A 12,458-nucleotide genomic window follows, 5' to 3' on the forward strand; every position below is an offset into this window, starting at 1 on the left:
TTCTCTTTGTGGCAGCCAAGAAAAAAAAAAAAAAAACCTAACTCTTTTCTTCTCAGATTTGCTATACTAAGTGATGCAGCTCTTGAAGTTCTGGGATCCATAATGGGCTCTAGATAAATTGTACATAACTGTAAGGAGATTCCTAATATTCTCTCTACCTTGTTGTTATTCCTATTAGAATTAGTGTATTCAGAGTCCCAGATTAAAGCTGACCTGAGAGAGTCCTTATGAGAATTGTGTATGGAGAGTGTCCTTTTATACTTTTTGGTATCAAAACAGTATCTTACATATGTACATGTAAACTCATTCCCTCCAATGACCCTATTGCCTGCTACTAAGTTTACAGTTTGATCATTATAACTCTTAAGCAAATAATTGGTTCTTTGGCTCTTCACTCTGAATGGTCTTTAGAACACAAAATTCTGCTGATCAGTTCTAAGTTTCTATAAACCTTGAGGATTTGGCAAGGCTAATGGAAGCTAGCGGTATTGGTAACTAATGGATACACAGTTTATTAAAGGGCACAAAAACATCTACAGAATTTGAGTACTCTACAATTCTTAATGACAAGAAACTTACCAAGAAAATGAAATTATCATATTAACAGTATATGAAAAAAGGAATTTAAGGTACATATTCAGTCAATTAATTGGTTGGGTGGGCCAAGTGCAGAGTAGAAGGAAATGGGTCAAGATTGAATGGAATAATATAAAAAATGTAAGGCAAAGCTAGACAAAAAGCAGAGCAGTTAAGATACATGAGCTGCTTGTTGCAAGAGTGAACAAAAATTACAAAGAGATGAGTGCCTTCAGAAGTGAAATCTTTAGAGTATAATTATAGTTACACCACTATGCAGTTCTTAAATCATCAGTGGCTCATCAAAACAAATACATGATATTTTGATATTATTTATTGGTATATTTGATTATTTGAATGCTCCAAAAGAAGCACTGCAATATATTTGAAAAAAATAGAAAATCATGAAGATATTTCAGAAAAGAAGTTGTGAGTAGAAAATATACATCTGAAAAAAATGATTTTTTCAAAAGTAATACAGCTTCAACAAATTATAAACTAATTACCCTGGCATTTCTTTTCTTCACCAAAATATTCTCTTCTCCATGAATTTCTTCATAGCAGTTTTCACATCCTTGTTCCTCAGGCTGTAGATCAAGGGATTCAACATGGGGACAAGGATTGAGTAAAACACAGAGGACACTTTCCCTTGTTCCATGGAACTGACTGAAGAGGGCTGCAGATACATGAAGGTAGCTGAGCCAGAGAAGATAGAAACAGCTGCCATGTGGGAGCTGCAGGTGCTGAAAGCCTTGGATCTCCCTTCAGTGGAACGGATGCGGAGAATGCTAGCACTAATGAAGATGTAAGAGCTAAGAATGATCAGAGTTGGAATGAGGATATTAAATGCACTGAAGCCAAGAACCACCACTTCATTAATATAGGTACTGGAGCAAGACAGCTCTAGGAGGGGATTGATATCACAGAAGTAATGGTTGATGACATCCTTACAGAAGAACAGTCTAAGCATGCATCCTGTGTGAGCTGTGGCACCAACCAAGCCCATGAAGAATACACCACCTACCAGCCAAATGCACAGCTGAGGGGACATAATGACATTATATAACAGGGGTCTGCAAATGGCAACATAGCGGTCATATGCCATAGCTGCTAACATGTGACCCTCAGCAATTATAAAAGTGAGGAAAAAATAGAGCTGAGTCATACACTCATTGTAGGAGATGATGTTCTTCTCTGACACAAAATTTACCAACATTTTGGGAGTTATTATGGTAGAATGACAAAGATCAATGAAAGACAAACTACTGAGTAAATAATACATGGGAGTGTGGAGGTGAGAAGTGACTCCAATCAATGTTATCATGCCCAGATTCCCCACAACGGTGACCACATAGACGCTTAAAAATAGTAGTAAAAGGGGAATCTGGAACTCTGGCCTGTGTGTTAGTCCTTCAAGGATGAAATCTGTCACTGCAGAATTATTGCCTCTGTCCATTTGAAAAGGGGTACACTGTGAGAATGGGAGAAAAGCAGCACATCAGAGGAGTTCCTCATGATTTTTCAGAGGTTCATAAACAATGAGAGACTAGGGGGCAGTTAGGTGCTGCAGTGGACAGAGCATTGACTAGGGTCTAATGTCAGAAGAAGTTAAGTTTAAATCCAATCTTATATATTGATTAGCTATGAGCAAGTCATTTAACCTTGATTGCCACCAAAAACAAAGAAAATACTGGGAGAGTGAAGCCAGGGCTATTTGACCACTATTCAACATTTTCCTGTTGCCTCTGGACACCCAGTGTCTCTGGTGGCCTGATGGGGTTATGAGATATATGTATATATATATCCAACTATTAAAATTATCTTCATATGATTTTCCTCCAGTGAGTATTATGACAGGGCAAGGATAGCAATAAGAAATATAATGAAAAATCAGACACAAGAAGAAATGAATACCAGTGTTTCTTTTTTAGCCAATAACCTATCCTTGATGTCCATGACTTGATTATGGATCTGAAGTTCTAATAAAAACTCAGATGGCCTGTACCTATTTCAGAGATAAGAAAATGCTTTTGAGATATTCATTTTTTTACCTGAGGTCAAAATGTGAAAAATCCAATGAAATTGTGGCTTTCTCTTTAATGAAGAACTACTGAAAGCCAGGGACTGGAACCACTTTGACAACCAGTATTTTTGCACTTTTCCTCATAGCAGTTTATTTCTTCACAAATTCATGTTGAGATCTCTTGATGACCAAACAGATTTTTCAGATTGTGTTTCACAAAACCTTAGCTCCTATGACTAAATTTAGAAGGAGAATATTACTCACCTGGCAGTCTTGGAACTTAGAGTTATCTTTCTCAGTGTTTTAAAAAGTAAATGGCATTGCTTAGGGTAATGGTGACAGTTTGGGAAAATTATCCATGTACTATTTTTATTCTCAGACTAATTAATATTATGGATCTCACATACCGCACGCTCAAAATTCTAAAAGAGATTCAAATTTTTGTTTGTGGGTTTTGCAGTAGGATTTCACTTTAGATGTAAGGGAGCAAGTAGCACTCATCAATATAACCAGAGTTGCTGGCTTATTTGGTATGAGTGTTTTCTCTTAGGACTGAAGAATCCTGGGATTTGATTAGAAGGACAAATAGAGGTTCCTGAAGTCTCTTATCTATCTCACTAGGGATACAATACTTCTGATGTCAGCTTTTTTTCTTTTTTTTTAACTTTTTTTTCCTCTTGCTAATAGGTTTATTTTGATTATGTCTCTGCCTTATGTTCCAGAGGAAAAACATGATACATGGTCTCAGTGCTACAGAATAAATATTTCACATGAATCTTCTTAAATATATACCAATCGGTGAACTTATAAAGCTACCATGATTTTGGGAGAGAATGCAAATCTTTTTCTTTCCTTTTCTTATAGAAAAAAAGAAACTCTGGAGAAAATTGGAATGTAGTTTTTAGATTCAGTTACTTTTAAAAAATGTCATACTATTGTGGAAGGACTATGAGTCTTGGAGTAATGAATGATCTGAATATGAGACTTTCTTATAAGATATACTTATGCAAAGGGCAGCTAAATGGTGCAGTAGATAGAGTACTGGGTCAAGAGTCATGAAAAACTCCTCTTTGTGACTTCCAATTGGGCCTTAGATACTAGCTGTGTGAGTGGGCAAATCACTCAACCTGGTTTGCCTATTTCCTCATTTGTAAAGTGACCTGGAAAAGGAATGAAAAATTACTCTAATATATTTCAAATGGGATAAAAAAGAGACATATATGACAGAAATAACTGACCAAGTTAATATGTAAGATTATCAAAAAATAATAATCTCTCTGAGATCAATTCTTGTATCAGTAAAATAGAGAGAATAATGCCACACAAGCTTTAATAATATAAATATCAGTTATTGTCAAATTCACCATTATATATGTATGTATAAATATAATGTAAACACATATGTATTTGCTTATATAATTATGTGACTTTATATTATTTGTATCATATATAAATCATGATTATAAATATCATTGCTAAGTTATATATCTATAACTTGATTTGTTTATGAAACGATCATTTAGCATATTACATTTATAAAAGTATTTTGCCCAGATAATACTGCAATACTTCAGCCATCTATGGATATTCCTATCTACACAAACTACTATCCCTCTGTGGCTTAGTATATTTTCTCTGAGAAATGCTATCGGCAAAAAATATATATATCATTTTGTAACCAACCTCCTACATAAAGATATAGAACTAGAAAATACCTTAAAAGTCAACAAGCCTAAATACATTAAAATAAATTTTGAAAAATAACTAAATAAATGTCAACAAGCCTGATCTCACATCACAGAAGATGAATATTAGAATCTAAGAAATTAGGTGATTTGCTCAAGTTAATAAAAGCAAATGAGCTTTTAAATATAGTAGTCTTCTCTTCAGATAAAAAGCATGTAGCTAATTTCTGTGCATATACTCCAGAATTTTCAGGCTTCGCAAGACAAGAAAGAGCTTGTGCTCCTTGGCACTATCTTCCAGAATCCAGGATTAGCTTCCTTCCAGACCATAATTCAGGCATTGTGATGCAGTGAGAATGCTGAATTTGGTGGGAGGGGGAGGGAAGAATTGAACTTAGCATCACAAGAGCTGAGTTCAAATTCGAGTTCTGCTATTTACTATCTATATGTGCTAGCACAGGTGAGTTTTCTGGGGCTCAGAATTTTCAATATGAAATGAAATGATTTTTATGTTACCACATCTATTCTTTCATCCCAGATAAATGGCAGACAGGCAAGTATTTGGTCTACTGGATAGCATGTTGTGCTTAGAGTCAGGGAGATCTGAGGTCAGATAAAGCCTCAGACATTTACTTGCCATGTGTCCTTGAGCAAATCATGTCATCTCTATCAACAACATTTTTCTCATAATTTTTCTCTGTAAAATATAATAACTCTCATCTTCCACAGTCATTTATATCAAAAGAAGGTAATATTTGTAAAGTACTTGATATAGTACCTGGCACATAGTAAGTGCTTTAAAGGTGCTTGTTTCCTTCTTCTGTATTTCCACACTTAATCTATCATAATAATAAATTCACCAACAAAAAACTAATTAAAAGTGCACTCCTCTAAATGTCAGATTGCCTCTAAATGGCACACTTTCTAGCCAGAGAGATTTATTGTCCATGAACTGAGTAAAAAGGCTATCAGTCGTACAAATCAATTTATAGAATTGTCCCCTCAGTTGTGAATGATTACCATGGAAGAATCTTCCAGAGTCGTACATTCCAACTTTAAGTTAAAATGTGGGAGTTCTGATATCCTAAGCACCCAGAACCAATTCTTGCTAATCATTTTTGCTTCCTGTCCTTCTGTAAACTCTTTTTCAAGTATATTAAGAGAAAAAGCATTACCATACTCTTGGGACTTCTTTCTATGATGAGGATGAATCTTTTTTCCTTGATATGGTATGATAAACTAGCAAACCCTGACTGGATTCCATCATTGGAACCATTGAGCCTTTCAGTCAGGATGTGGGATCTTATGGGAATCTATCTCTTAATAAGCTTTCCCAAATCAGACTTAGGATTCTTTTCTCTTCTTAGTAGTCTCCTTCTATAGTCTTTGATATAATGGCACAAGCTAGATAGATGGTCAAGAACACTACATAAAAACAAATTCCATGGAAAGAACAGTACTTCTATCTTAACAGGGATATAGCTGACTGACTATTAGAAACTTGGGTCTGAGATTTTTTGGCCACCTCCCAAATTTACATATTCTTGGTTTTTAGGTGGCAATGTTATACAATATATAAGCACTGGACTTGGAATTGAGTGTCATAGGTTTGAATAAACCCTTTCTCAGGAATTTACTATCTTTTTGACCATTAATAAGCCACTTAACTTCCCTTGGCCTCAGGTTTACCATATGTAAAAAAAAATCTCATATTTTTTTATTATGAGTGTTTTGCAAATCTTAAATTTGTCTATGTGAAAAATGTGTTTTTTTTTTTTTACTGCGAGGTTGACCTTTATTCCTATCCTTTAGACAATTAGAAAGACATATGGTTTCATAATTGGAGGTCATTAGGTCTCTATGGACAGCATGCCTTGGAAGGTTATCTTTCAGGTTTCACATATGCTCTCATAAACCAATAAATGTTTCTCAATCCCAGATGGATCTCAGTTGGCAAGTCTCATTTATATATGTTAACAACTTATACAGCTACATAGCATTTGCAATAGAGATACTTCCAAATCTGCATTTATCTTAAACTTTTGACTACTCCTGACTACTCACTTTCTTTCTTTGATTAGTAATTATCCAATATTGAGTATCCTCTTTTATTGCCTATATATAGAAGTATAATAGAAGTATGATGCTGCATGTTATTACATGACACTAAAATATGATTCACACCAGTCAAAAAAGGCTAATAATATTTCTGCTAACTTAATGGATGTGTGATACAATTGGTTAAGATCAAAGATGTTTATCTGTAGCTACTTATACTGAAGGCACAACTATTATACTATGAATAGACTATTCTTACTGAGAGAATAACCTTTTTGTCATAGGATGTTTCTTCTGTGCTTCTTTAAGATTCTATCAAGTGCTCAAGGAATATAATGGAAGAAATTATGATTTACCTAATATTTCTGTCTCTCTTCCCCCCCACCCCCTTTTTCTGTCTCTATCTCTGTCTGAATGTCTCTCTATTTCACACACACATACACACACAAACACACTTATCCACATTCCACAGAAACATACATATACTGTCCCTTTGCTGCTTTTGCTTACCTATAAAAAGATTTCCATCAGACTTATTTCTCTTTGGTATTATCAAATGATGGAATTCCTTCAGAAGCCTTACCTTGCCTTAATATTCAATATATTTATAATCTAAATCATCCATAGACAGTGAGTTGGGAAGCTAATTGCCTATTAAAAGTTGTAAAGGCCCGTTCTCTTCTTTAGTTATGTATCTTCTCTAAAGTTATCATTATATACTGATGTAAGGATGCATAAAAATATCTAACCTCCAAGCAACAACCAGGATGCTAAACATTTTAGCAATATATACTTTTAATAAATTCATTCTTTAGATAGGTTTCCCATTTCTGAAGCAAGTTAAATCTTGGGAGATGAGATTCGTGTTTGGTTTGCCACTTTGTATATCTATAAATCATTTTTTTTTGTATTTTTCTACCTATGGCCTATCAAAAAAATAAAAAATTTTCTATTAGGTGAATACTCCACAATTCCTATCTTATCAGTGAATCATTAGCTTCTGGTCATGACCATATAAGTTCTCATAAAAGTCAAAATCCTAGCATGAAATAGAAATTCAGAGGTAATATAATTCCACTGATAGTTAAATGAGAAAACCCTTCACAAGAACTCTGAAATTTGTTGCCACATCTCTTCTTGAAGACATCCTATAATGGGAAATTTACCACTACCTTTGAAGCTATTCAATTACATTTGGGATACATTTGGATAATTTCAATTATTGGGGATTTTCCCCCCTCACATCCTACTTTGTTCTTTAAAGTGAAGGAAAACAATCTCTATTTCCTTCAATTAATTTTCATTCTGCCTCATCTTCAGTATCCTCTCCATTCTGTTTTCTGTGCCCTAAAATGGGTAAGGCTTGTCAAATCGTTTTTTAAAAAAAATTTCTGATCAGAACATTGCTGGTGTATCACTTTCATATCCTTTTATTAGTCGTCTTGTTTCTCACCTCATTTATCCTCATTTACTCTTCTTCTATAAGGAAAACCTGGAAGAGGACTCAGTTTTCTTTATTTTTATAATGCTGTATGCAATTGGATCTTTCAGTGCTTATCATTATCCTTATGTTCTAGTAGATTTTGTGCCCTGATCATGATCCTGATCATGCCTCCAACGTTAGATGGACCACCTTGGTTTCCCATATCAATAATGAAGACTCTCATTCTCTCTGTTTTCTTGTTCTTCATTCTTGTTAACAGATTCATCCCATCTGTTGAGTCTCTTTTTTGTTTTTCAAAAGGGACACCTCTCTAACCTTTGGTTGAAAAGTGAATAAAAATTCATCCTTTGAGAGTTTTTTTTTTTGTATTTTCTGAGTATTCTGAGGTGACATTTTTCTAGCTCAAAGATTTTAGCAGTTTTTTTCTTTTGCTGGTGGCCTGGTTGAAGATGTATTTGGCTTTTAGTGGGAAGGGGGCTAAATACTTTGCAGGGGAAAAGATATGACTCTATGGACAAAGTTGGGAGACAGAAGTCCAGCACCAGAAAAATCAAAAGTTCTTTGCCTCAGCCCATCATGGATTAAGTTAATAAAGTTTGAGCTTTTCAATATGGGAAGGGCTGAAGGTAACATGGCTGCTTCTCTGATTTAGATTCTTCAGAGAGCTGTCCAGTTTTAATGTGCATGACTGAAAGGCAGAAGTTGTATTTAGAATCAGAACTTTTGGCCTATCCTTTTGCAGAGAACAGATGGAAGCTGTAGTGAAATTCACTTTGTTCACCTAAAGTAGTTAGTGATAGAAGCCACGACTGAAAATCCTATCAACTGCAACTTAGTTTGTCTTTGTGGTTAAGATTTTCATTCACATTTAAAGAAAAACTATCAATTGGATGTTCTATCTTTGTAAGCTTAAAATGGATAGAATCAAGAAATTGGATGGTACTAGATCTCAGACGCCTCTCATCTACAGCTGAGCCAAATTCTTAATGTTACATATTGATGCTATTTTGGATAACATAGAAGTTTTCTGTCCCTAAAATGATGGTCACAAAAACCTTGCTGGCAATCATTAGTAAAGGACTTAATAGTAATGAAGCTTGGTAGTTCATAAACAAACTACAATTTTTAGTTTTGAAATGGACTATCATTTAGAAGTTTAGAATTTACATTGTATATAAAATTTCAAGTGTAAATGGACAACCACTAACTTAGTTGGGTTGCTGCATGCTGAAAATGGTTAATGGCACTAGCCAACTAAAAAGAATACACTATAAAAATGGAAAAACCTGATAGCCTTTGTTGCAGATCTCATGATGCTAAAATTATATTAATACCTGTAGAGAAAATACAGCTATATGTGATTCTCAATGAACTAATTTGTAATCAAATATAATAAAAGCTTTAGATTACTACCCAAAGGCATACTCTCCATATATGTGACTTTTATTATATTCTGCAGTATTATTTCAGTTTGCCTTTGGAAGTTTGGTTATGATGACAAATGCATGATGATGGAATATGTGAAATAATATAAGCAATCAAATTACATTTGACCTTTGAGGGCACAATTCAGAAGGAATGTTACTGTTAAGACAGTGAAGAAGTTAAGATATCTTCAATGGGGTGTTACACTGGACTGGTACTGAATCTACCCATTGTGTTACAAAAGTTGATGCTAACATGTCAATTTTATGCTCTAGCTATGAAAACATTTTATGATGATTTTGGACTTTTGATTCATGAGAGAACTATTGAAATTTAACTATTAAATGATTATTTGGGGGAAGGAGTAGGGAAGGGCTTATTATTGATGGCTTCAAATGGCAACTGATATTTACATTAAATGTATAATCTATGAAAAAAAAGATTTAAGCAGCTACAGATATAGCTAAAGCTATAAAACATGGGCTGGGAGCAAATCCCTGACAATCTATTATTTTTTTCCAAAATGTGGAAAGCAAAGATATAGTTTGTACAGAGACTCTCAGCCTAAAGCTGACTTGGAAAAATATCTTTATAAGAACAAAAATCTGGTGACCTCCTCACATACAATGTGCGAGAATTATTTAATTTTCAATATCCCTACTATTCTCTAAGTATATAGTTTGACAAACCATGACATCTCAAATATCATTTGTATTCTTGAATTCAATATCTTGTATGGACTCTTAGGAAACATGGAGTTATTGAGAAACTGAAGAATTTACCAAAGTTATCAGAGCCAACTAAGTGGTGCAGTGGATGGAGTGCTGGGTTTGGAGTCCAAGACTCATCTTCCTGAATTCCAATCTGGCCTTGGGCACTTACTAGCTTTATGACCTTAGTCAAATTACTTCACCCTATTTGCCACAGGTCAACATTTCTTATGTATAAAATGTTCTACAGGAGAAAACAGCAAACCAGTCTAGTATCTTTACCAAGAAACCCCAAGTGGGGTCACAAAGCATCAAACACAACTGAAAAATGACTGAACAATAATAAAAATCAGAGGCAAGCTAGTCTATATGAGAGAGAACAAGGAAATCAAATAGGTTGAAGGGACTCAATATTCAATAAGCATGAGAAATTTGCCTAAATTAATTAAAGTGGTTGATCAAGGTGATAGGAAAAAGGTGGCCTGGGACATAAGCCAATATTAAAGCATCTGATAAGAGGACCAACATATCAAAAAAAAATTCAGATTAATTGGGATTACCTAATTGAAGACAGATGAAGTTAAGGAGGAAGCAGAGATAGTACAAATGTATCAGGATCCCATTCTAAAGATTAAGGCAAATTATTTGCAGATGAAGCTCTTGAGAAGTGGAAATCTTATATGTGATCTGGCATTTATGTCATTCTTAATTCTAACATATTCAGTAGTATATAAAAACTATAAGATATTATTTTATCTGATTATTACAATTCCTCCAACATAATCATTATAATAAAAAAAAATGAAGGGAAAAACCCAATAGTAGGAAAAGATGATTTAAAAAAGAATTAAGAGAAATGTGCATATCAAGGGAGTCCAATATCTTACACAGAAAGACGCTTGATCTCACAAATGTAACACAATATTTAAAACAATATCCAACTAATATTTTTTCTTCACAATAACATTCTCTTCTCCATGAATTTCTTCATGGCAACTTTAACATCCTTGTTTCTCAGGCTGTAGATCAGGGGGTTCAACATAGGGACAAGGATTGAGTAAAACACAGAGGACACTTTCCCTTGTTCCATGGAACTGACTGAAGAGGGCTGTAGGTACATGAATGCACCAGAACCAAAGAAGAAACCGACAGCTGCCATGTGGGAGCTGCAGGTGCTGAAAGCCTTGGATCTCCCTTCAGTGGAACGGATGCGAAGAATACTAGTAATAATGAAGATGTAAGAGCTAAGAATGGTCAGAGTTGGGGTGAGGATGTTAAATGCACTGAGGCAAACAACCACCACTTCATTAATATAGGTGCTGGAGCAAGACAGCTCTAGGAGGGGATTGAGATCACAGAAGTAATGGTTGATGACATTGTCCTTACAGAAGAACAGTCTAAGCATGCATCCTGTGTGAGCTGTGGCACCAACCAAGCCCATGAAGAATACACCACCTACTAGCCAAATGCACAGCTGAGGGGACATAATGACATTATATAACAGGGGTCTGCAAATGGCCACATAACGGTCATATGCCATAGCTGCTAACATGTGACACTCTGCAATTACAAAAATGAGGAAGAAATAGAGCTGAGTCATACACTCATTGTAGGAGATGATGTTCTTCTCTGACACAAAATTTACCAACATTTTGGGGATGATCACAGTAGAATGACAGAGATCAATGAAAGATAAGCTGCTGAGTAAATAGTACATGGGAGTGTGGAGGTGAGACGTGACTCCAATCAATGTTATCATGCCCAGATTTCCCACCATGGTAATCACATAGATGCCCAAGAATAATAGTAAGAGGGGAATCTGAAGCACTGGCCAATCTGTTAATCCTTCGAGGATAAACTCAGTCACTACAGAATTATTTCCTGTGTCCATTCTTTGAGATCTTTAGTGACTGAACAAAGCATCACATTAGAGAAAGTTCTTGTGAGTTCTCTTACCCAGAGGAGTTGCATACAGAAGAGGACATTGATTCCATGATCTTTCAGGCTTGTTTCTGGTGCTTCTGGATGCCCAGTAATGTTGGTAGACTCCCAGGAATATGGGAAATTAAAACAACTAACAGAATAAGCTTTGCCTGGTTTTATTTAATTGGACCAGTGATGACTTTTCTTGGGGCAATATCTAGTAACATTAAGGGATGAGGATACAGGGAAAAGAATAAATGCCAATACTTCCTTACAGTCTCTGTCCTGTTCTGGTTCCCTTCCAGAACTTGCTCATGTTTCTAAAATCAACTGAGTTATTATTGACTTTCAAATGAGGCTAATTTGGTAAAGTTTCATGATTCTTATATTGTTTTAAGTAATTAAAAAAACATTTTGCAAACAGATGTTCAGTGATTTCTTGGGGTCACAAAGTAAGAATGTCAATAGAACTGTGGTCCTCTATTCAAAAAAAAGATTCTTGGAAGAGGTAAAGAATAGTTACACTTTGATAATCATTGTCTCTGCACTTTCTTCCATTGCACAGTTACTCTTCAACAATCCATGTCAGGAGCTACTGAAGACAATATAGGATG

At 34.9% G+C, this 12,458-nt stretch overlaps 2 protein-coding genes across 2 annotated transcripts; both read right to left on the minus strand.

Annotated features, from left to right (window-relative positions):
• Positions 1 to 1,099: 1,099 nt before the first annotated feature.
• LOC127554875 (olfactory receptor 8G1-like) lies at positions 1,100 to 2,032 on the minus strand. The gene has a single exon (XM_051986792.1). It carries the CDS (start codon positions 2,030 to 2,032, stop codon positions 1,100 to 1,102), a length of 933 nt encoding a protein of 310 aa, XP_051842752.1.
• An 8,844-nt stretch (positions 2,033 to 10,876) lies between these two features.
• Positions 10,877 to 11,815, minus strand: LOC127554879 (olfactory receptor 8G1-like). Its single transcript, XM_051986798.1, has one exon. It carries the CDS (start codon positions 11,810 to 11,812, stop codon positions 10,877 to 10,879), a length of 936 nt encoding a protein of 311 aa, XP_051842758.1. The 5' UTR covers positions 11,813 to 11,815.
• Positions 11,816 to 12,458: the final 643 nt, after the last annotated feature.

This window comes from Antechinus flavipes, chromosome 3 (genome assembly GCF_016432865.1).
Source record: "Antechinus flavipes isolate AdamAnt ecotype Samford, QLD, Australia chromosome 3, AdamAnt_v2, whole genome shotgun sequence".
Taxonomy (NCBI): Eukaryota; Metazoa; Chordata; class Mammalia; order Dasyuromorphia; family Dasyuridae; genus Antechinus; species Antechinus flavipes.